The 25622-nt window shown below is 45.6% G+C and overlaps 1 protein-coding gene across 2 annotated transcripts; it reads left to right on the forward strand.

Annotated features, from left to right (window-relative positions):
- Positions 1–13572: 13572 nt before the first annotated feature.
- Positions 13573–21760, forward strand: pecam1a (platelet and endothelial cell adhesion molecule 1a). 2 transcript variants are annotated; one of them, XM_084038041.1, is made up of 15 exons: positions 13573–14068; positions 14156–14179; positions 15756–16049; positions 16711–17007; positions 17100–17360; positions 17483–17764; positions 17891–18187; positions 18261–18539; positions 18957–19095; positions 19203–19270; positions 19412–19465; positions 19712–19804; positions 19892–19939; positions 20525–20547; positions 21415–21760. In XM_084038041.1, the coding sequence occupies exons 1-15, from the start codon at positions 14008–14010 to the stop codon at positions 21556–21558; spliced, it is 2364 nt and encodes a 787-aa protein (XP_083894167.1). In that variant the 5' UTR covers positions 13573–14007; the 3' UTR covers positions 21559–21760. The 2 variants fall into 2 exon arrangements, with proteins under 2 accessions (XP_083894167.1, XP_083894166.1); XM_084038040.1 differs by having other exon boundaries at positions 13576–14068; positions 21412–21760.
- The last annotated feature ends 3862 nt before the right edge of the window (positions 21761–25622 follow it).

Below are 25622 nucleotides of genomic sequence, written 5' to 3' on the forward strand. Positions count from 1 at the left end.
AGGAAAGAGAAACTGGAAGGGGCTTCCTGTGTTATTGATCCTTCATGGATCTGAGTCTGCAGGCAACACAACCTTGACTGTTATGTAACTAATCCATTCCTTGAGGAATCTCTAAGCTGCCTACAGCCACAGTTGCAGACACCTGGATCTCAAAGCGAAGGTTTTCTGAAGCATGCCTGCAGCGCTGGATGACACGGCGTCGCAGCGGTGGAGCGAGTCTCTCCCCCGAGTGTTGACGAGTCTCCATAATCTCCACCAGAAACAGACCAGCAGCCTGTGAGAGAGGAAATAAAAAGCTTTGCTGTCTTAGTCAGCAGAGTTATGCATGTTGATGTATCCGTGGACTGTCGATGATCCATCGAGAATTTCTAATTTTGCATCACGTTATGATAATCCTTACACTTTTATCACAGATCTGGATCATTTGGGTTAACGTTGCTTCTGGCTGTGTGTGAACAGAGGATTCACCTCCACCTTTGTACAACTTTTACCTTTTATTTCACTTTTTTGTCTAAATTTCGATGAGAAGATTGATACCACCCTCATATCTGTCTGTTTAAGTTGAATTAAGCCTGTATTACTGTTATACTCCAATAATTTAGTATAAAATAGTGTAGTTATATTTGCACCTCCTTTGAGTGACAGTTTTTAGCCCTCCGACTTTCTTTGTTTCTCTATTTTTTTGGGTTTCCTCTGTCTTTGTCTTCTTCACCTGTCCTCAGTTCAGACCAAACCCCTGCAGGCCTTATGTAACCTCAGACAAGCCCTGAGCTGACAGCATAGTGCACACACACACACACACACACACACACACACACACACACACACACACACACACATCCTTAGGCAAAGAGCTGCATGGACTTCCAAAACCTCACCAGTGTTTCTGCACCACACAGATTGGACCGTGTTAAACTTCACAGCCTTCCAAGTTCGAGAAGATTTAAGAGAAACTCAATTTCCTCCTGTGATATTGGTTTTCTCCTCCTGCTGTGTCTTGACCAAATGATTTCCTCATCAGTTCCTGTTTCATAGGGTGTCAGCACCTTCTTCCTGCTCCTCGCGTCACATGATGTCAGAGAGTGTGAGATGAGAGGAGGAGGAGGAGGGAGGGGATCAGATCTTTCTCGAGGGTTCGCACTCAATCCCATAATGTGTCGTACAGATGGGGACGTCTTTGCTGCTTTCAAGTGGAAATGGCAGGAAAAAGGAGGGATGAGTGCAGTTTACCTGAAGATCTGTCACTGCGACGGCAGCTCAAATCGCTCTCTAGACGGGACACTAAAGCAAATTGGCGTGATTATGCCAACAGGTGGGTGTCATCTGCTTTGAGGCGAATCTCTAATCTGCCTCGGCGGCAGGTTCAAAGCACCAACTTTGGGGTTTTAGCCAAGTGGATCTGTGAATGTGTCCCTACGTGTATGAAATAAGATGTTCATGCTGTTTATTTTCATCATCATTAGTGACGATTCTAAAAACTGAGGAACAGAAGAAAGACGGGGAGAACAAAGTTTGGAAACGTCTGGAGTGATGGGAGTCCAGTCAGGGTCTCCCTGAGGAAAGTGCACGTCGGGGCGAGGCAGACTGTTGCTCCTCTTCCTCAGGTCGCTCCATGCCTGCCTGCACTGGGCTGACAAAGGGAGCGTCTGCGCCTTTCAAAGCCTCCTCGGCTACGTGCCACAACACTCGGTTGCCTTTTGAAATCACGCCTGAGCCGGAGCCAGCGGGGGGATCTCCTGCTGTCGTACGAGGAAACTTCTCATTCCTGTTCCTGGCTGGAGTTGTGACACTCCATCCTCGTTTCACATCGTCTGACTTCTCTACGTGCATGTTAAGTTTTGGATCGGAGAGGGGGAAAACACAACGCTGTTTACTGAATTCTCTCACATACTTAAGTGAATCCTCCTCTTCAAAGTGAAGGGGAATTATCTCTTACAGCTCACACCAGCACATAAAATCCTGAGTCTTTTAGGAGTACAGAGAGAAGCGAGAGCTAATGTCAGTGCAGCTACCGAAGGACTTCAGAGTTTGGAAGATTTTCCAAGGGGACGATGATAATATTAGAGTTATTCCATTTCTATAACTTCTCAACACTCCCACACGTCCCTGTAGGTCAAAGAGAAACAAATGCAACGTCTATGTTGAAACACAACAGACCCAATTTCCTTAGAAATGCACCAAAGGTTATATGAATAGCTGCTACGAGAGACATGCGTGGTGGATGATTATATTACACTTGATATGAGATAAATCATCAAGAGAGCGAGCGGAGCAACGCTGGCACTGGAGTTAAAGGAAGATGCTGCTTTCAAGTGTCTTCTGTTACTTCTGTTGGGGTTTGTGTGCGTCTGATGGGAACTTTTTGATGTCCTTGAACTCGTGATGAGCTGCTCCGGGTTAGACCAACTCTCAAGCGGGGGGGGCACCAGATTTAGGTCCTTATCATGTTAAACATGTAATAAATCTTTTATGGCAGGATTACGCTTGAAAATAACTGCAGGGTGTTGTAAGTGTTTATAGCTGCAGCCACACCTCAGGGTGAAAGGATGTCTGTCACTGAGAGGGCTGAGCTGCAAAACAGCAGGAAGTAGAAGAAGGAGAGCAAGCGAAAAATGTGTTAAAACCGTGATTATTCTTGACTTTCTCCTGTCTTGTAGAAACTATGTTCACAATGTGCGTCATCAAATCAACATAATCTGGGTTATTGTTAATTTTTTTACAGCGGTGATGTTCCTTCCCCGGCGATTGGGTTGAATAATCTGATTCACCACCTGTTCCTATAAAATGAGTCCCATTAAAAGAGGCTCTGCTCTCAGGCACTTGAGTAACGGTGCTTTCCACAGCCAGTCGGGGATATCACAGTTTCAGCTGAACAAAGTAGTGCAGTTATGATTTTGCAGGGCCGTGGTAGCTCAGAGGACTCCCCGCCGGGCGCTGATCCCTGTTCTTTAGAAGAAAGCACTTATTATTAATAATTCAGCACCAGAGGCACTTTATTATCAGATGCGGTGCTTTGTCTTCTCGGTGAGTGAGAACCACAGGGACAGACGACCATTAGGAGGTGGAGGCAAAGTTTCAACAGGTGTCAGTTCATTACCGCTGCTCTGTTCATAATGAGACCTGTACACCGTATGTGATCAACTTTTCTATCCTTCCGTTTACTTTTAAAAACCGGGGAGCAGAATTACAAAGACTTAGTATTTCCAAGGTGTTTCTCTGTTTTCAACCGGGACCCGATTTTCCTTTGTTTTTGTTTCCAGGTGACTAATGGGGGGAAAACAATTTCTGAAATTGGTCCAGTATCGAGGGAGAACGCTGCAGTCGAAACAGGCTGCAGTGTCATCGATCAGGGCAATTCTGCACCGTCGATGTACGTCCACTAAAAGTGCTTGTTTTTCACACTGACATGCTCAGATTGTTATAAGTGTCTGACGACATTACGGAAAGAACCCGACAGAGAAATAAATGTAAAGGAGCTGCTTAAACTGTAGAGGGGAAATAAATATAGGCTCATATATAAATAAAACCTGTTTTTAATATAGAAAAATAAAGCAATTAAGCTTTTCTTAATGAACACAATATATCATTAGTGTAACACAAATGAATGGGGTGTGGGTGTTGTGGTTTATGTTGCTCAAACTTGAACTTGAACCTGAACCAACTTTCTTAGGTTGCCGTATTGACATCGACACCTGTGAAATCCCTAAATAAGTCTGCGGGAAGCCGAGATGACACGACACAGATAACCTACAGCGGAGGGCGCACATCAAAGGACGGATGATTGTAGACGTGATCGGCCTCCTCCTGTGGATCGCTGCAAATTACACAGCAAACACCGGTGTTTCCGCCTCTGCGCTGCTTTCTGTACATTTTCCCTTGAGTCATTCTATATACATGCATTTGGCTCGACAGCGCACAGACATGCATTAAGTGATGCTATAATTAAATCCCATAATTGAAGCCTGAGGGATTCTATGTTTTTGTTCTCGGCTCTAATCACCATTCGCTGCCGTTCGTCACACGTGTGAGTGCGGCTGTCTTCTCCCTTTCACGACGGCGTAGAGCCGTGCGAATGTCACGGCGACAGACCTGTGGGTGAACGCCGATGCCTTGCTTCGTGCCTCTCTGCTGCAGTCTGGGTGGGGTGGTGGGGGGGTTGGGTTTGAGCTGTACACAGCTCGTACAGTGGCTCATTACCAGCCACCAGTTTGTCCTCCTTTTAAACATCCTAAGAATGTCTGTGTCAGCTCGTCTCCTCTCAGCTGAAAGAATCCGCCTCACGCTCTCTCAGCTCAATCTCTTTTTTCTGTTTTTCATTTTTTTTTTTTACTCCGTGAAGCGCTGCAGTATCACAAATAATAAGGCCTCTAAAGTCCATTTGAAATATTGAGTGCGGATGAGCGTGTGGCAGTTTTTATCCGGGTTATTATGTTCGTGCATCAGTCACAAGGCCATTTTCTCCCCCTGACATCCAAAGAGCCTTTTTCTGCCTGCAGTCATCAAAGCAACTCTGCCACTGTCGGGCAGATGTACCTTCTGATCACACACACACACACACACACACACACACACACACGCCTACATGCAGCTGTTTATTGTTCCTGTCAGGTCAGGTAGAGGGCGGGTAAATAAAAGTAAGTTGTGTGTTTCCCCGGCTCTGCATACTGATTGTCTTCCATCCATTAAGAATCTAATGCAATGGAAAACAGCTGCCATTTGCTTCCTCTTCCTCCCTGACTCCTGACTCATTATTCCACGTGTGCATACATACGTGTGCACAGTGTATGTCCACGCATGTGGAACATCACACATGAGAAGCTGTGAATGTCGTCTTTGTTAAAAGTGAATGTTTTCCGGAGCATCTTTCGTTTTAAACGGTCTGAAAGCAGGTGCAGCAAGTCCACTCCTGATAGTCCCCGATGCATCACCAGAGCTTTCAACCTGCTCTCACACACACACACACACACACACCTCCAGCTGTTCGAGCAACCCGTCAGGCAGAGTTTGTTTACCGGTGCAGAGCCGAGGCGGGCCAGCGTGGACCAGGATGAGTTGGGCCGGAGCTGAAAGGAGCTTCGTCGCGCCTACACTCCACTGGAAATACTTTTTCTCCGTCTCACAGTCGCTGCCGATGATTAGCATGAATGACAGGACTGGTGCATTGCAACACTGGAATAGAGTTGCCGGCATACTAAAAAGCACTCATGCTTTTTGTCTGTCTCAAAGAGCTAAAATTAGATCCGTCCTGAATGTGAGCACAAGAGAGGAGGATGCAAACTTTGGTGTCTTCTCGCCTCCTCGGCGATGGCGGCGTGTTGTTTACACGCCGTTATCGGAAAGAGGGAATGAATGATAGTTTGTTTGTGTTGCTCAGCGGCTGGGGAAAGTGGTCCTTATTGCCATTCAGAATTATGAACTAATCATTAGCTGATGATTCATGAACATCTCACAGTTTGTTCTCTCGTAACTCATTCAGAAACTACTCATAAACCATTAATTAATTATCATGTTCCAGATTCAGTCCTTAATTACAACTTACATTTTTTCATCTAACGCATTGTAAAGTGTTACAAACCAAAATGTCATCAACAGTGATCAATCTGACCAGATAGGTGAGAAACGTCTCATGTAAACGACATAAAACAATATACTTTCATTCCTTAATCGTTTTTCTGCAGAGAGTAGAGTGAGTGTGACACACAGGTGCATGCACACACACCTGACATAAGGAGATAAATCCATACTGTGTGTGTTGGGGGGGGGGGGGTTATAACAATGAGTTGTTTTCAAGTTAATTGGAAGCCGACGCAGCATGTCCCTGCCTTGTTCTGCCTCCCTCACACACAGTCTCCTGTGACACAGCGGCGTGTAAAGGCTCCCGTGTCACGCTGCAGTTAAAAAGACCCCGAGTGAGGGCTTTTCCCCGGAGCCCCTCAGAGAGGTCAGCACGGGCTTCCACATGAGGAGAGAAAGCCATTTCACATTTCTCTTCCTGCTTTTTCATTGTGCAAACATTTATAACTACAAATATGTTTATTGATCCTCGTGATTCTCAATGTTTCCTATTCTTAGACTTGGAAAAAGATCAGGAGTTTCTGTTGTGTCCAAAGGGTTGATCTCAGTTTTAAAAAGAAGCACACTGCATCTTCATGTTCTTCTGAGAGAACATTTGTTTCCAGAGAAGCTGCTCCAGACTGTCAATCTGATCATCCATCAATCGGTTCATCTTTAAAGATCCAGCGTGTTTGGCTCTGCTAGACACCAGACAACAAGCTTTGGACATTTGTGAGCAGAATGTGTGATGTGGCACCTTGACTGCACTTTGATCAAATGTCCAAAGACGGTGGGGAAAAGAAACTGGATCCATATTCTTTGTTTAAGTCGATACAAAATCCTGTAAAAACAAATACAGTTCAAGATGTGTTGCTTACAAACTGAGTGCAACCCAACGCTGCCGACGCTGATCAGAAGATATGAAAATAAGACTGTTTATATTGGCCAGCATCTAGCGGTCAATGACTCTCCACCAAACACAGGACAGAATCAGAGAGGTGATTTGACGTCCTCCTTTTGACTTTATTCAGCATAACGAAGGTGCATCCTTCCTGCGGTTGATCCCATTACTCCGGTGAAATCAGAGGAATTAATTACCAGCTTTTCATCCCGCTGTTGTTCACAGACAAAGATAGACAGGCGCTCTGACAGCTTCCTCGTTATGAGCAGAGTCGTTGCTATGGTTACGGGTTACAGGTTCATTATATTCTGGTCAAAACATGTCCACAATCATTCTTAAACAAAAATCCCTGTCATTCGCCAAATATTTCCTTGCTTGGATACTCCTCAAAGCAGCTCCAAGGTCACTTCGCACCTCCGTCAGCGCCTGCTTTTTTTATTCGTTTATTTTTTTAATGTTCCTCCAGACTGGAAATGAATAGAAGGGATGTTTCAATGTAGTCGCATTTAATGGCTGGATTAAAGTAAGCAATAGATAACACGACAGGTCTTGTGCCTGAATACCAACAGTGCCCCAAAGTTTGAAGGATTCCTATGTTGCAGCGTTTGGATTATTAGTTTGGGGTGTCGGTAGCCGGGGCTCTAATCATTTTCTCAGGCGAAAAAGAAATGTCCTTGTTAAGCCATGTTTTACCTTTTTCACCGTCTGCTTGCAGCATCCCTCGTCCCTCATCAGTCCGATCCATCTGCTTCCCCTGTTGGCTCTCATTTCCATGTTGGGCCTGAGAGACGTTCACCTCCACTTAGCACCGCAATCAGTCTCCTCAGTCGGGTGCTGCAGTTCATGTGTTCATTCCTTTTTTTCAGTCAGCCTGTTCACTATTGCAAAATTGAGAAAGGCATTTAAAAAAATATCTATATAACATGCATTATATGCATTAAACTCATATACTTGTATCTATATTTATTCATTTATTTTACAAAGCAAAGCCTAATTGAACCTTATAGTCATTGGAATTTAAATTGAATTTGTATTCCTTAATGACTGTGTTTTTGTGAGTGTATGTGGGGGGGGTTCTCATCCTGGACCAAGGTTTTGAGCAATTTAACTACGCTTTTATAAACAAATGATGAAATAGTAAGTAAAAATTTTAGGAAATGGAAAACATTTCTCAACACGAGTATTCAGAGAAATAGACGACTAATAAATAAAATGGTATTCATGCAAGGTCTCGTCTTCACCACGAAAGGAAAAGTCTCCCCGGGAGTTAGAGATCAGCTGTGAGAACTATAACAATGACTCTGTCCTAACGTAATGTCTGTCTAGTAACCATAAAGAAGAGCATGGCTGAGAAGAACTTAAGATAAAGCAAACTGCCCGCCACAAAGAAGCAAACCACATGTTTTAGAACCACTTTTCATGCTCACAGTTTGTGTTGTGCAGCGACGGGGTGTGAGTTTCGGGCGGTGTGTCACTTTAAGGACGTCCGTAAGCAACTTTAAATTGTTTTCAGCACCTCAGCCGGAACTCAGACACCGTACAGGATGTCATCGGTTTCAACTCCATCAACTGGAGGATGTTTAGCCAGACCTATAGACTGCTCTTTTCCTTTGCAAACAGTTGCATTGGGAACGCCATTACACAACATCTTTACTCCCGTTCTTAAGAGCTTAATTATGTATGTTGCTGCAGGGATCGAGTGTTTAATTGGTCCCCTGCAGTCGCTGCTGGGTATGTGTGACAGCGGCTTGTTGGCAGTGAATATGAAAATGCGACTTTGTTTCTTCCTGTTACCCCCCCCCCTCCTCCTCCATTTTCAAGGACAGTTGATTGACTTGTTTTCTGATGAGACTAAAACACTAAAGTCCCCTATAATTTATGCTCCACTGAAATAAACACAAACACTTAAAAATCGTGGTGTAATTTTTCAGCATTTAGTTTGCCAAGAGGTGGCAGAGGGCAACTCCGTGCCGAGAACATCCATTTTAACTTAATTTCGTCCCACATTTTTTCCAGCTAATTAGTGTTCCTCCCAAATGAGACACATTGTTCTGCTATAAAGGCCAGCGTCAGCCAAGGCTGGGAGTTATGCAATGCTCCGCGCTAACTCGCTGTAATAAATGACTAACCTCCCCCCCCCGCTTCCCTTTCAAGACACTTCTCTGCTTCTCTCCTGTGTGCTGGTATTTTCCTTTTTTTTAAACTGGCCTGTTATTGGCATTTACAGAGAAAGTAAGCAGAAATGCCCAGCCGTGTCTCCGACTACATTCCTGTCGGTATTTGCAGTGGTTTCATGTTGCAATAGTGACAACAACAAAAAAAAGCTTAAAGTTGAAAAAGATATTTGATCAGAGTTGTGTTGTATTTGATTGTTTGTTTATTGGATTAAATCCTAAGTGGCAGGAAAGATAAAAACAACAAACAATTATTTTCATTTCCTCCTCCCGCCACCAAGGGACTCTTTTGCCGGGCGATGGCTGCAGGATATGGGACTTCAGCAGCTAGCATTCAGCCAGCTCAAACAGCCAGTCAGCAGGCAGGGAGATGTGGCAGAGCTGGGTCTAACCTGTGCATCACAGCTGGAACAGAAACGTTGCTGATCCGACGGGGAGTCGGGGCGGACCCCCATGGTCAGACCCTCGGTGCTGGGGTTGGTGCTGGCTGAATTTGAACTTTTAAAATGCTAGTTTTCTCAATTGAACTGTGATAAATCGGTGCTAAGCTACGCTAACACTGCAGCTGCTCCATAAACACTCAAAATAGAGTATTTACATAAATACGACAGCAACCTCTCTAGTCTCATATACAATTATGATCGTAGAGCTCTGGGGGACTACAGACTGCCCCAAAATTATTTTACTACTTTTCTGATTCAGTAATGTCAGGAAGTCACTATTCACATTTGCACACACACACACACACACACACACACACACACACACACACAGTCTCCAGAACTCTAAATGAGTCCTGAGCGATTAATTAATATAATGCTCATATTGATCGTCAGTGGGTTCTGCCAGATGCCTTTTTGTAAAAGAGACCGCAGGACTTTAACTGAGCTGAACACTGAGGTTAAGTACAAGCTTTAATCAGGACCATCATCATCAACTGAGCTTTGCTCTCATTTGGGATAACTTCACTGACTGGTGGGAGAAGCACATAAGATCAGTGTGACGACAGGCCTGCGTGACGGCTCGCGAGCCTCACCTCCCCTTCCCTCGTCGCTGTGCAGAATCTTCTTGCCTTAAGTGTGTCAGCACTTTACTTTGAAGACGAACCAGCATCTGTCTCATGATGTATGAGAACCCAAAGAAAGACTCTCCTCTCTGGAGAGCCTCTGTTCTGAGGAGGCTATTTAGAGCTTTTTACTCCGCCAACGCTCACACACCGCCGAGGCTCCTCGTCTGCTGTGTTCCCGTCTGACTCGACGTGGCTCTCCGAACGTTTGAGTCGAACAAAACCATCAAACTTTGGATTTTTGATCTTGGTACAAACCGGCTTGATTGCATGAAACCTTTCATCGGGGGCGACCTGCTGTATATTCAGAAATTAGACTTCTTCAAATGAACACATAAAACATACAGAAACTTCCATTCCACATGGTTTCATTTTAATTACATCATCTCGTTGTGGCGTCTTCTTGATTTAACGGAACCGGACGAGAGAGTTTGCACCAGCAGCTATTTATCTTGACGATGCACCCGACTCATAATATTCCTGCAGTTGTGGATGGAAATTACCATTAATAAAACATTTTCTTTGGCAGATTTTCAGGAAATTGGCCTGAAATGTTTCCCTCTAATGAGAGAAGTGATAAGCTGTTTGAGAAGAACTGATTAAATTACAGGTAACTAGTTTTATGTCCTCCTAAAGACTGCTTTATAGATGATGAGAGTCATACAGATGTGGTCCTCCCTCTGCCTCGGTTAGTCTCACCAGGATCAGAACAGCACCCCTGGAGTTATTGCTCAAGGACACTTCAGCAGATTGGATCCAACAAGGCCCTTAAAATAAAAAAGGGGGGAAGAGAGAAAAAGAATTAGGCTCATGTCCAAACCAGCATGTTAACAGTGGCGGCCTTGGATTCAGGTTTTGGTGGGGAGTGAGGACACAGCAGGCTCCTCGGAGCGGTAGCCCCCCCGTGGAGTTTCAGATGGAGCTGTCCACGGACGGCACGCCACGGATGCATGTGCTGCATCGAGGCGGTGCGAAGAACACATTCATCAGAGCTCAGAAATCATCATTAATGACCTTCAGGACGGAACAATGAGGACGACTTTCCTTAGTGTCTCCTCTGCTTCATTGTCCCGCTGTAAAGCTGCTGTACCTGAACCCGGAGCATTGTCTGGTTCTCCCCGGCGACCCTGAGAGAGTCGAGCAGCCGAACCTGTCACAGCCGAGACTCTCGGATCATTTATTATTGATTCTGCAGATACGAGGTGGGTGGAGCAAAGAGGACAGAAAAGAGAGACAAAGTCAGTCATAAGGACTGTTTGGAGAGAGTGTGAGGAAAGATGAAAAGAAGAAATTTAAAATCCCTCACAAATCAGTGATGTCACTTGAACAGGCAGACAGTTCGTGACAGGAAGATGGACTTGAGGTTGTGTGGGACTCGTGGCCTCAGAGCTTTTGCCTTGTAGCAACACGCTCCCTGCTGCCTGCGGGCCGTCGTGCCAGAGGCAGAAACGTCTCCATGTCGTCCTTCATCCGCGGCGTTTCCAGTCGGCCGGCCGACAAGCTCTCTGGAGGCGCAACTGGCTGCACTCGGTCAAAGCAAAGCCAGGGAGGAGAGGACGGAGAGAGGCTTTGTGAAGTCTTCAAGATGAAAACAGACAACATAAAGTGTGTTTCAACGGTTTGTATTCACATTTTTAATCTGCACATAAAAAACTGGAAAGTTAAAGTATCGCAGAAAACTAAATATCCTTCCCAAGAACAGCAGCATCACTCGTTTCACCAGAACATTATATGTTTAAGCCAGAGTGAGAAAGCCTTTCAACGGCCGTAGTTAGTAAAGGAATTAATCGTAACCATGTTTTTTTATTGTCACCATGATGACCAAGCTCCCCGAAGTCTTTCTGTGCCGAACCAAACCTTCACCATTGTAAAGACGGATACATTTTCCAAAAGTGATTTGTGCTACTCTTTTGTTCTCCTCAAACCACCACTGCCTGATTGTTAAAGGCCAAAGATTTCTAGAAAGCCTGAGCTCATTGCTTGTAATTAGACCCTGAAGACTTTTGCCTCAGAGCAGAAATACATTTCCCGTCTGGTGTCTTTCAACAGAGTGTTTTATTAACCATCAACGTTTCCCATCGGCCTGAATAAAGTAGGAGTCTAAATACGTATTTTAACTCCTCTCGTCGGTTTCCCCGGCTCTCCTCTTCGGAGAGAAACATCAGCACAGTTTGTTGTATTCAGATTCAACCTTTTTTTGTTTTTTTTAACGTGCACTTGATTCAGGAATTATTCTTGTGTTGTCCTTGGCATCATCTCTGATGGCAGCGTTGTTAGTGTTGATCATTTCAGTGGTTGAATCTCAACACACTGGGATCCATATTACAGTGTTTCAGCAGAGCCAGGACCTGTTTGGCAGTCTGATAGAAGTGCTGGCAGGTTTGAGCCCAGGGCTGAGACATCCATCACGCCGCTGCCCTGGACCCACCGAGAACCGACGGTGTCAACGGTGCGACCACGGCCGCCATCAATCACTCCCTTCAATGCGACGCACTCTTTACAGTCGTGGCAATGCAAGAAGCAGAATTAGTCGTTGAAATCACGCCGACTAATGGAAGATCATTATGTCAAGTTATCTCATCATCGCCACTGTCCAGCCCGAACGCCAGTGAGCTCACTTCTGAGGAGCTGCAAAGGTTAAAGGTCAGTCCCTGCAGCACTGACCCGGCACACACAGCTTCCAACGCGGGCCGTGTAGCTGGCTGTATATGTCTGAATAGAGAAAAATACTAATTGCAGCAGACATTTAACAAAGTAATGTTATGTATACTAATGCGGACCGAGGACTCAGGAATACTTAACTGTCTGAATGCAAACCTGCTGGATTAGCTAGCATGTTAGCTTACTTGGAACATGCACCTTTAAATACAGTGTGTGTGCAAGTTTTTTGTGTTTTTAATATGCTTCATAAAAAAGCTGAGTGAACCCTCAAGGACCTTCCATCAGCAGCAGGACTACCTCTCCCGTGGAACTAGTCGTGTGCTGCTAACCAACACAAGCATTAGGAAACAGCCCGACAGACTCGTACCATTCACGCGGTGCCAGACAGGTTGTGTTGGAGTAACGTGGCGTTCTCCCCGTCAAGGTCACCTCTCTGTGAAAAATCCCCTTCTGTACAGCCTGAAGACATGGGTTGGTGGTGAAAGTGGCTGGAAGCATTATGCAGATAAAGCTGCAGAGGAGACCTTTCTTCCTGTCGGTGTTCAGCAGCTCTTAGTGGTCACGATTAAGGACTGCAAGATGCCGCACGGCATCACATACATGCATCTGGAATTCACCTACAAATGCAAACGCGTTCCCAGAATTATGTGCATTTGTGACAGAGTGACGACATAAGTTGACATCCTCATCGGCGTCTTTGATATTGTGGGAAATGTTCCCCAGAGGAAGCCCTAAAGCCTTTCAGTCTGATGATGAAACACATCCATGACGACTACAATATTCATTATGATGATTAATCTTCACATGTCCAACAACAGAGGCTGCCTACTCAAGTCTAATTTTCTCATCGACTGGATAGTAGATTAAGTGCAGGATTGATATTTCAAGGCTGTAGCCATAAATAATCTGACATTCCCTTATGTTGTGTGTTTTTCCCCCAAATTGCACAAACACATGTTCATATATAAATCATCGCTACGTGCTTGGCAGTCGCTAAGATCTTAGTGTCCTATGAATGATTCACTCAGTAGTGGAGAGCAGCGCATGAGGGGTGTAAGGTGGTCGGTGGCGTTGTCAAAACACTGGATGTTTTGATGTATTTAATAAGAGATCGGCTCAGTAGGAATGGCTGCAGCTCAGCGAGGAAACCGTGGACGTGAATAATTGAGGAGGTGACAGTGTGTGTGCGGCCTTTAGGCTTCTTGCATAATTCCACATGTGTTTGTTGTTTTATATATCTGCAGAGCGGCAGTACTCCACTCTCTTAATTTCTTAATTAATGCAAAACAGCAAAACCCTGCGTGCTGAGGGAGACGTGAGAAGGTCGGGCGTGCGTTATTGTTGCATTCTCTCCTCGTGCGCACAAATAAAAACACAGTACATGTTAGATTCCTGAGGAAGTAGCAGCCGTTTCCTGGTGAGTCAAGCAGCACAAGGAAGTGTGTATGACAAGACGAGGAACCCCCCCCACCACCACCACCACCACGACCGCCTGAAACTAAACTCAAACAGTTTTATCCTGCACAAACACTCCACCTCTCCCTTCCTCCGGCCGTCCCCCGTCCTCCCGCCTGCCCTTCTGGCCTGTCTCTCTCCTCGTCGGCCCTGCAGCTGTATTTGAATCGTACAGCAGTGAACCACCGGCACTCAGGATGGACTCCAGACCCCCCAACCTGCCGCTGCTGCTGCTTCTCACCTGCCTCCTGCACTTCTGTAAGGACCCAATGATGTGCTGCTCCTGTTGCACCAAATCTCCCTATTCTCACCTTTTTTTCTTTCGTTTCCTCTGCTTTCTTCCAGGGCACTGTGCCAGAGGACAGTCATGTGAGTAGACCTGCGTTCTGTATATATTTCTCTTGTTTAATAACTGTTCCAGAGGACTGTAGTTTCTCCAGTGTCGAGACAGTTTCAGGTTATCCAGCTGTATTAGACAAGAAAGCTATTTTTTACCTTGCACAGTTATTTTCTGCAAGATGGGCATCGTGTCGCGCTCCCCTGGCCTCCTTGATATTTTAAAGTCTTTAGTGAGACTCATTGAAGATATTTTTAGGTGCACAGGTGACGCCGGGTAATCTTTCAAATCAGCATGAGTTTGAATAAACCTCCCAAATTTTGAACAGCTTTCAGACAAAACGTTTTGTTGTGCCAGTGTTCATGTGGAGCTGTTAGCTAGGTGGCTATGGACGCTACGCTACTACAGCCAGCAGGCGCTCAGCTTAGCTTAGCTTAGCATGAAGACCGAAAAGTAGGGGAAACAGTTAGCTCAGTCCGCTCGCACTCCCATGACGTCAAATACAGATGCTTTGTCACGCCCTTTAGTTTCTGATAGCGACGTGTGTAACAGGGCTAAAAACAGGACTTTCAACCAGGAGACCAGCGTTCCTGTCCCAAAGCCTTTGCTGCCTGTTTTCCATACTTATGTTTTACATTGTTTGCATTTTACCTAGTTTGTTCACATATAAGCCCAGCCATGATGTTTTTACTACAAGTTGTTTTGTTGCCTAAACCTAAGTGTCAAGGTCGGGTATAAGACCCGCCTACTAGCACGTCTAAAGCTCACAAATAAACCTGTATTCTTGTTGTCAGTGTGAGCTAACAGCTAAGAGTCCGGGAAGCTGCTCCTCGTCAAGAAAAATATAAAATAATGAATTATCTTTTTAAAATACTTTTTACACTAATTAAACTAAAGACATGCTAGAAGATTGAGTTTGTCATATTTGGTTTCCAGTGTGTGCTAAGCTAAGCTAACTAGCTGCCTGCTGTAGCTTCATATTTAGCGTACAGACAGAATGGTATCAATGGTGTTATCTTACGCTCTAAAAGTCCTGGAAAGATGTTGAACTATTCCTTTAATATAGCTCCTTTTCTTAGGTCTACAGCTTGTTTCCAGCGCTGTGAATGAACTTTCTCCCCCTACATATGTCCTGTTTCTACAGCGGCTGAGTTAGCGCAGTCATTTGCTGCCTCAGTCACGCTGCCGAGCCCAAACTAACTGCACATTGAGGATGTGGACTAAGTGATTGTTCTGTGGCTATGGAGGCATGTTACACTGTGCCGCCGCTGCTGAGGGAGAGCAGGAGTCGGGATAAATCAACACAGCTCTCCCAGGAGGGCGGAGAGGGTCAGACGCTGTTTGTTGAAGCTTTTTCCTTCCTTTAGCAGCTCCTGCTTACTGAGCAGGAGACTGGAGGCGAGGGAGCGCCTTCCTTCTGACTTCACCTTGATTGTGGAGAGAATAATGGACCCTGACGGCTGTATTGTATTACTGGCTCAGTCCCTAATGTTGGTTTAACATAAACAAGACAATTACTTCTTTCTAATGTGTGTGTGTGTGTGTGTGTGTGTGTGTGTGTGTGTGTGTGTGTGTGTGTGTGTCTGTGTGTGACATTTGGGCCTACAGCATACACCATAGACACCGTTGGCCTTACAATCCTACCCAGCAGCACAGTTCAGAGCGGGACGCCGGTGACGCTACGCTGCCAGGTCAGAGTCAGTCACGACAACATCCCTCACCTCACACACACTTTCCAGCTCCGGCAGGATGAAATCCTCGTCCACTCGTCCACCACCGCGGAGGACTCCATCACGTATGAACTGGACCCGGCCCGGGCAGCTGACTCCGGAAACTACGAGTGTCGCGTCACAGTCAAGGACAAGAGCAAAGCCAGCGTCGGCAAACAACTCAGCGTCTCAGGTAGAGCTATGCATGGTGCAATAGATTTCTCAAACCAGGATTTGATTTAGGATTTGTTTTCAATTGGTTAGATTTGTTTGTTGTTATTGATTTTGTCTGAAAAAAAGGTAATACAACATTAAGAATGTGATCATATCCCTGAAATTGTTCCATATATCAGCATATTTGGGGAAAGAAATCCACAATAGGTAGTCAAAACCAGTGGTATTTTTTTCCCCAAATGATGAATAATTCACAATACTGGTTAAATATCAATCACAGTGAACATTCTGGCTGTGTTGTTGTTTTGTAAAAGTTATGCCACGACTCTTAAAATCTGCACTTGGTGTTGTGTTCGAGGAAAATCCAGTGAACATTTTCATCAAACATACTGTAGATGCTGTTAAAAAAAAAATTCTAACGTGAAGTTTTGATTTTCTTCATTGAAATTTCGACTGTTAGAAACATGTTTTTAAATTTCCTGCAACATTAGAAAGAGTTATTTTTGACTTAAAGCAAACTTTACCAGGAATATACAGTAAATGTACACACTTATAATGAGCTAAAACACACGAAACCATGAATCTGGCACTCCATTGTTCCTGGTAGATCAAGAACGTTCTACCAATTTTCACACACCTTATACAGGCTCCAGTATCATGTTGGGTTTTCCTCTCCTCAGGCCTGCAGACCCCCAGTCTGTATTTAAATAAGACCGATCCCTTCGAGGGTGAAGAGTTCACCGCCACCTGCAGTGCTCCGGAGGAGAAAGGATCCCTCGTCTTCCGGTTTTTCCAGAGATTTAGGAATGGAGACGTTAAGAAGATCAAGCAGCCGGTTCCCACTGGGAACTCATCAGAGACCACGCTGGTCCTGAGGGCGATTGGAGACAGCCTCCTGTACTGCGACTATGAGGTCCATCTGGTTTCTGGGGTCCGACGCTCCAACAGCAGCAACGAGACTACAGTGATAGTCAAAGGTGATGAGTTCAAGGGCTGTTATTTCTCCCAGGAAGCTCAGACTGCCTAAGGAGGTCTTGTGTGGTTGACGCTTCCGAGTTGTGTGTTGCAGGACTCTTCATCACCCCCACCATGAATGTGCTGCCCTCCTTGGATGTCTTTGAGGGGGAGGTAATAGAGGTGGTCTGTAGAGTGATGAACCCACCGGAGAACGTGGAAGTATACCTCACGAGGGACCGGAGGATCCTCAAGCAAGCCCCGGTCAGCCTCAATCATCGATTCGTTGCACTGGCAGGCGACTCCGGGGAGCTGGTGTGCAAGGCAGAGTGGGGCAACATGCAGAAGGAAACCTATAAAACAATCACAGTCAAAGGCAAGAGCTGGAGAACACGGAATGTCTTATATCATGAGTTTGGAGCCTTTTGTATTTTCAACATTTCAAGTAGTATACCACATTTTTATGATGCTTTATGATTCTTTTTCAAACTTCAACAGAGTTGTTTTCGAAGCCACAGCTGACGGTGAATCCCGTGGACATATTTGAGGGAGACCCCTTCGAACTGACCTGCTCAGTCACCATTTATGTCGCTGATAAGATCAGCGTCGACAAGATGCGCTTCTCCATCTACAAAGATAACGTCAAACTCACCAGCGAGGATGTGTACGAAGCTGTCGCACGCCCTTCTGTGAACGGCAACTACACGTGCAAAGCCCAGGCGGCCTCTCTCAGACACAGCTTCGTAAAAGAAAGCAAACCAGTTGTCGTTAAAGTGAAAGGTGAGTCGTCCGATGCATGATTTAAGAGCCGCCTCACAGAGTCGGGGCGTGGCTGCAGACTCCTGTTTGTCTTTGTCTGGTCCTTTTTTCTGTTGCTGACTAACCGGCTAATTATCTGATCTGCAGTTCCTGTTTCCCAGCCCCTGCTGAGTGTGGTGGGGGGTACGCTGGTGTTGGGAAAGCGCTTCCAGCTGCTCTGTCACAGCGACAATGGCACTCTGCCCATCACCTACACCCTGCACATGCCTGGCAGGCCGTTCGAGCAGAGAGTGGTGAGCAAGCCGGGGGAACGGGCCGTCTTCAACTGCTCCGCCATCCTCAAGACTACGGACGTGAATAACTTTCTGTGCCACGCGAAAAACGGTGATAACAGGCCTCCCATGACAGGAACGGGTCAACAGCTGCAGCGTTCCACCATCATAGGTGTGTTTGACGACGACGCATTCCAGCAAATCGATGTTGACTGCAGTCCTAACATGCGTTTGACTCCACGCAGAGCCTGTGTCGACGCCGGTGTTGACGGCGCTCCCCGGCCCGGCGGACGTCTCCGAGGGGCAGGACATGACCCTCGTCTGCTCCGTCAAGAGAGGCACGCTCCCCGTCCGCTTCACCTGGTACCACACGGGGATGGGCCTTCTCACCTCCCAGACCTCCAAGAGACTGGAAGCATCCCACAGCATCAGCAATGTGAGAGCGGAGCACCGGGGGGGCTACTACTGCGTGAGCACCAACCCGGCCAACGAGACCAAACAAAGCCACACCGTCATGATCGGAGGTGGGTTTCACCTGCAGTCAATATTCAGTCATGCATGCCTGAGTTTTAGAGAGTTGGGATGTTTATATCTGTGTGTTGAAGTCTAAAATGGTTTCTCAGTTATTTAGATTTTGGACCGACATGGATGTAAACTACATGACTGGTTGGTGGCGAGGCTGTAAATGAACAGTAGTCCCACTCAGCATTTATAAGAATATTAACTAGAATTAATAGTAATTATGAGTTTGAAGCACAGACCCTGGCAATTATTATGTCAAAAAAATATCAAATGAAATAAATCAACTACACCCGGAGGTGAAAATTAACTAAATCAAGCAGAAATGTTTAAGGTTCTGTGAGAAACTTGTTTGTGTTTTAATAATCAAACTGTAATATAATTCATACCCATCCATTATTTCATTCAAATGTATTCTGCAGTGAAGATGGCTGGCTGGAAGAAAGGCCTCATCGCTGTTTTCGTCTCCTGCATCCTGCTCATTCTGGCGTTGGTCCTCATCTTCGCCTTCCGAAGACGCCTCCTTCTATTCAAGAGGAAAAGAACTGGCGAGTTGTCGGTGTAAGTAGCATCGCTCGCTCAGTCGCGGGAGTAGGTGGTATTGGTGACACCCATACAGTTTCCTGTTTTAAAAAGGCTGATTGTGTTCTGTGTCCACCTCTTCTTAGGAAGTCAGCCAGCACCAAAGCGGAGCGGCTGAGCCTCACCCAGGCCGAGGTCAACGAGGTTGCCAACGGTAACGTCTCTTATACCCAGCTGCAAAGTTAGATAACTCATTTTAAAAGGTTTTTTTTTTTTTGGTTGCTGGTTTCAAAGCATGAAAGTAGTGGAAGGTGGTAGGAACTGACACTGGTGCTGTTTTTTATTCTCTTTGTAGCGACCCCGGGCATGATGGGAAAGAGTGTTTGGAGCGAACACGTATCAGGTTCTGGTGAGTGTAGCGTGTTTTTAACCCTCGCCTGTCTCAGCCCTGAGCTTCTCGTTGCTACGGACGACCTACATTAAAAAAAGTGACAAGAACATCATTTCATTTTTGTAAAAGGCTCAGTCATTTCCTGAAGCATCGTTGTCATTGAAACTGGAGAACATCCCCACCATTGTCCTTTAGATATGACCTGCTTCGACTGCTGTGCTGTTTAATCTAAAGTAATGAACTTGATGCTGTATTGAACTGCAGAGTCCGAGGACCAGAATAGTGTGACGGCTCCAGAAAAGCCACCAGAACCTCGATACACTGAGGTGCAGATCAGACAGGCAGACCCCAACTCAGGTGAGACCGCCTCTCTGATATCACGACTGTCATCATTTCTCATCTAAAAAGAGAGCAGAAAACTAATTCTGTATTTGTTGTTGACAGTTCCGGTGAAAACGGGCCCCGACAGCGAAGGGCGGAACTCCAAGCACGGTACGACTGACATCCTGTTGTCTCGCTCGAAATCCCGCGTACGTTACTCTGAGAGAGAAAACAGGCCGGCTCACTGACGTTTGAAAAAGAAAAGCGGCAGGAAACAGGATCAACTCCGACTGTAAACATCTGCATTGTTAGTGAAAGAATGTCCCAGTGAAAAACAGAAGGCCCAGTCGCCAGGTGTCCACTTCCTGCTGTCGTCCAACAGAACTTCCTGTTCTAACAATCACAGCCAAACACAGTGTACATCCGTTTAAGACTAAGTGAGCAACACTCCATTGTTTCCCACTAGCAGGGGAAACGTTCAGCCATTGTTCAGTCATTGGCTCCTAATAACTCCCAACGGTTTAAATGTCAGCTGCAGCCATGCGGGCCGTGATGCAGCAGAATTCAAGCGAACAACAGTTTAACATAATGAGGCGTGTTTTTGTGTGTTTTTATTGCTGTGTGTGTAGATTAAAACTCTGTTAGCGTGTCCATGTTTGTGTGCGTGTGTGATGAGCTGCTGACGACGATACCAGCTTTCATCCACGTCTCCTTTTGTTTCCTGAGCTTGTCCTCTCTGTGGCTTTGTGTTCGCAGGTGTTCCAGAGCCGGCTGATGGCGTAAGTAGAAACACACACACACACACACACACACACACACACTCACACACACACACACATGGAAACCCTGTGAAGTCAGTTTTTATTGTTTGTAGACGTAAGTGAACGTTTCATGTAAATTTGTGATAATTTGTGAGGAAAACTATGCAATTTGGTACTTATGTTCAATAGTTACACTTAATTAATTAATCAAATCGAAGATATGTCTACTTAAATGACTCCACAGCAAACAGTTCAACACGTATGAGCGAGTAACGTTTCCTATCACAGAGGAGAGTTTATACTTTTTTATTTGTGTTTCAAGGAAATAAAAAACTGCCTTTAAACTCAACGAGAAAAATACAACTTCCTCGCAGCTTTGCAGCATGCTAGCAGCGTTTCTCCGGGGGCTCCAGATTGAAATATAAAACTTTGGGATGGATTGAAATGAAACGTTGTACAGACGTTCGTGATTCCCAGAGGGTGAACCACGCTGTGATGCCCTGACTTGTCCTCTCACGCCACCATGAGGTTGACCTTTGAGCTTTTAGTGAAAAATCTCTGCAAATGTTGGATTGAATTTCCTCAGGCCGGAGGGTCAACACATCGGGGATCCTTTAACATGTTCAGGTCAAGATTTAAATCTGTCCAATACTTGGGTTTGTGACTAAGAACCTGCAAAACCAATGTTGTTCCCACGAGCCACAGCTACCTCGTGTTTAATGCTAATTAGCAAATGTTAGTCACGTGGATTTTTACACTCAAAATTCACAAAAATTGAGTTATGATATATTTGTCTCAGAGGATTACCATGACACACAGCCATGAACTAACCCTTCAGTCAGGATCACTTTCCTTTCCTTTCCTCCTTTTGTCCCCTCACAGCAGGGTTCGGTGGAGTATGCACAGCTGAATCATGAAACGGATCACCACGGTGACCATGGTAACCATGGTGACCACGGTGTCCAGGATGACCACATAGATGAGATTGACGACGGTGCTCACGCCGACGCTGCTGACCGCGGGGAATGAAAACGTAACCCGGTGACCGAACCAGCAAGAATATTTATTCCTTTATTTATCCGTTGATGCAGCCGGAGTCTCTCCGTCCTGAAAGGCCTTAAACCGCTCTCAGCATTTACGTGTGTGTGTGTTTGTTGTCCTATTTTTGTATCGCTTTGCAAAGAACACCTGCTTTGCCTTTTGAAGGGCAAATAAAAAATGTTTTTGGTAAGTCAAGTGTTCCCCTTTGCTTCTCTGGCGGTTTACTTGGACGCACAGACAGGAAGTGTGTCGTCGCCACAAAAGGAAAAGACATTCAAGTCCGCATCCTTCCACTGGTGTCAGAATCTGAAAAGACGGGTCTTTGAAGTGAGCAGAGTGGTGCGATACAAGACTGGGACCACATTCATTCTCCAAAGCACTGGAGGACAGACTCCAGGCAGCGCTGCGTGGGCACTTAGCGCCACCTGGCTGTGATCTGGCTCCCTGCGAGGAGGCTTCCCACTGTCTTGTCACACATATCAGTTTCATGCGACATTATCTAAGCGTTAATTGAATGATATAACAGGAAGTTATTCAAGGTCCTTCCATATGCCGGATATGTTTAGCAGGCGAATCTCTTGAGGAGGATGATGTACATTAATAATTGGCATGAACTCAGACTTTGAGAACATGATGTAACAACACAGCTTTATGTTTTATGTCAGAGAATGTTAGATAGGACTGCAACGTACAGTTGGTTCCTTTTGTTTTTGAGTGATTGAATCATTCTGCCTATAAAATGTAAATAATAGTAAAAAAAAAAGAGGCTGTCCCCCAGAGTGACTTATTGTCTATTATTCATTTCGATTGATGGTTTCTGTGCTGGTGTTATTCACCACATTTAGCCAATCCTTCCCAGATCTGTCACTTTGTTGGCAGTTATTCTGAGTTAGTGCAAAGCTTTCATCAGCTCTTAGAATTTCTTTAAATAAGTGTTGTTGTTGTTTTGTACATGGCTTTACAAACTTCTTTCAAAGACCTGCGGATTTCCAAAGTGTCATTTGGACGTTGTGCACCTGTCAGCTGGTGAACCAGCAGAGCAAACTCCAGATATGCTGAGCTGGACCTGAGTCCGAGGGCATGCGTCGGGGTTCACCCGGTTCACGGCGACGGCTGTCGACAGTCTGGATTAGGAGGATCTGCGTTTTGACAGGAAGCTCTTAGGAAAACTGAACAGCAGATAAAAAAAACACGTGGGAATCCGTAACACCTGACACCCGGGCTAACGCCGACAGCCTGCCACCAGCTCTCACGCTTTCATCTTCATTCTGAGCACACACGGACATATAGCCTGTTCGTCTTCATTATCTGCCTGCCTGGAGTTTCCATATGCTTCTGTGTGTTATTCCAGTTCACAGCGCCGTCTGATCCGTCCTCCCCCACCTCCTACGAGCTTTGTTCCCCCCTCTCGCTGCAGTTGTGCTTCATGAATGTGTGCATAATATGTGACGCCAGGGCGTGGCATGGCATTTCTAGGGTTTGCACCGTTCCCTCGGGGCCCCTCCCAAAAAGCTCTCGCATGCAGGATGATACGTGTGCCTCTTGGCCTCGGCGGTGTCCTTAAAGGCGTATATGAACGGATACGACTTCAGCGCCGAGGTGGCAAAATGAAAACTCGAGGAGGAGAGTCGACTCATGGTTTATTGATCACATAACTTAACCAGGAAGCAGGCCTTGACGGGAGGGAACAGCATATTCTGAGCACCACAGATACGGTGTTACATGGATATCAGGAGAGTGACTGACAGAAGCAGAGTTGTTAGAAACGGGCTGGAGGACTACGGGACGCAGAGCTTTGGCTGAACTTTGGCTTTTCCTTTTTGCATTTGATCAAAAGACAAAATAAAGTCAGGAAGTGGAGGCTTTAAACACTTTGCCCAAGGATGGAGCTGTTCTGCCTCCAGATCATAACTGTCAGGAGGGGAATTTACTACTGTACCGAACGCTATGATGTGTGAGGTCATGTGACCCGACAGACCTTTAGGGTTCCTGTTACAAGTAGGCACGCACCACCAGAGGAATACTTGGTCAACGCTTATGGTGCCAGCCGTGTGGTATCTAAGGAGCGGTTCTGGATCCGTCTTCCAGGTCCAGCAGAGTCTGTTATTACTGCACGGCGTCCGAGTCTCCGCCACGCAACCTGATCCAGCTCCTCCTGTATCTGGAGCACTACTCCTGCAGTGCCATTGGCCGCTGTGCTAAAATTAGCATATTGACCCCTGTGAAATGCATTCTGGGAATATCCTCTCGTGGACTTGGCCATATGGGGCCAGTGCTTTTGGTGGTCTTCAGACGGAGCGATGAGGTCATCGCGTAGACCTCATCCGTCTTGCTCCTGCAAAAGGGACGTTTGTGTTTCAGAGGTTTTCTTATATATTTCACATGTAATATATTTTTACTGGACGGTTCGTGATGCCAACGATACGAAGCAAAGACGTGGAAATAAAATCTGCATCAAGTGATTTATCAGGTCGTAAATGCAGAAAAAAAAGAACATATGATGGAGACAAATGAGTCGAGAGGTGCTCAATTCTGTGTTTTATTACAGGCATTTTTTATTCATATTCAATAATAGTATGACGGGTTTATTCGAGGAACCTTAATAAGTCAAACTGGTATTCATTGTTTCTAATTTTCACCATTTTATTAAGAGAATATTTGCTTTAAACTGTGAATCGGTCGAAACTATGACCTCAATTCAATGTCAAGCCTTCCAACCAACTTATAGTGAAATTAATTGTGAATCCATGGAGTTATTTATCAAAAGGATGGTATTTCATGGCTCGTTTGTCTTCCTACCTACCACTGCCTGGTAGGAGGCTCATTAAAGAGGCATGCTGGGACGTTAGGAACCAGCTCCTGCAGAACTGTACAGTCTGAAACCTATGAAATGGTACGTTGATATAGCTGAAGAACAGTAATTATTCATGCACATGTTACATAACTTAGGTGTTTATATAATGCTGCATTCGACCCGACGGTTTCCTGGTGGGAAACCAAAGCTGTGAAGCTCTCCGTGCCTCCACGTCACCGAGCTGCTGCAAAGGCAGCTCAGGCACGCCATTGTGTGAAAGTGTGATACTCCATTGTCCTTCATATGCTGAGTAAAGGTTAGATTCAGTAAGTCCACCTGCTCCGTGTCCTCCGTCTTTAATTGTTTGAGCCCTCAAAGATCCCAGGACATTAAATTCATCTCAACCTTGTGCGGCTCAGGTTCACGTCCTCTTCTTCACTGACCCACGGACTCATTGTGCAACCGGGCATCAACACATTAGGCACACGTATGCCCATCTTTTAACCCCCGACCTCCTTTTCCGTGGATGCGGGCTCCGGCCAAGGTAACCCAATCCTCACACAAACAGTCCGGCGTCGCTCCCCTCTGCTAAGTCTTCATGCTCTCACTGCGTCCCGGACAGCTGCGGCGCCTGTTTACTGCCTTCACCTCTTTGCAGGGCAGTGCTCCTCATACTCGGTTAATGTCAGCAGCGGCGTCTTCCAATGAGGCAGCTTTTCCTCTCGCTCTCTCGTCCACTGGAAGGCTGAGAACTATTCTAAACAGTCTATAAAAGCTTTGAGCCTTCTCATGGGACTATTTATTCAAAGCTGTACTGGAAGCGTTTTTAATTCTGGGTGACACGGGTCACTGGAAAATATAATACTGTAACGTGTTTATGAGAAGATATGTACAGTCCAGAAGTACATGTATTTAAATGCTCTGCCCTTTCTTACGCCAGCATTTAGACATGGCCTGTGCAGCTATATTTCTCTTGGAACAAAACGCAGATTTACACTCCCAGGAGGAGGCCGGCAGAGTTCATTCACCCCCAGCAGGCTGCACCTGTCGTCTGCAGGATCGCCACGATATTAATGATTTTTTTATAATTGTTAATGCTGCATTTGTCATAAAACCCAGATGAATTGAACAGATGTGTTTTAAACAGAGGTGGCAATAGTTAAGACATGCTATACTCAAGTAGAAGTACAGATACTTTCAATAAAATAAAAAGTAGTGATTCTACTTCTTTACGAGTAGAAGTGAAATGTACTCATGA

This window comes from Eutrigla gurnardus (assembly GCF_963514095.1).
Source record: "Eutrigla gurnardus genome assembly, chromosome: 20".
NCBI lineage: Eukaryota > Metazoa > Chordata > Actinopteri > Perciformes > Triglidae > Eutrigla > Eutrigla gurnardus.

Excerpts from the sequence above, each read along its gene's own strand:
- pecam1a (XM_084038040.1), top strand. The coding sequence starts at position 14,008 with ATGGACTCCAGACCCCCCAACCTGCCGCTGCTGCTGCTTCTCACCTGC. Across the intron at positions 19,805-19,891 it reads ACAGGCAGACCCCAACTCAG|TTCCGGTGAAAACGGGCCCC; the intron begins GTGAGACCGCCT and ends TGTTGTTGACAG. Across the intron at positions 19,940-20,524 it reads AGGGCGGAACTCCAAGCACG|GTGTTCCAGAGCCGGCTGAT; the intron begins GTACGACTGACA and ends TTGTGTTCGCAG.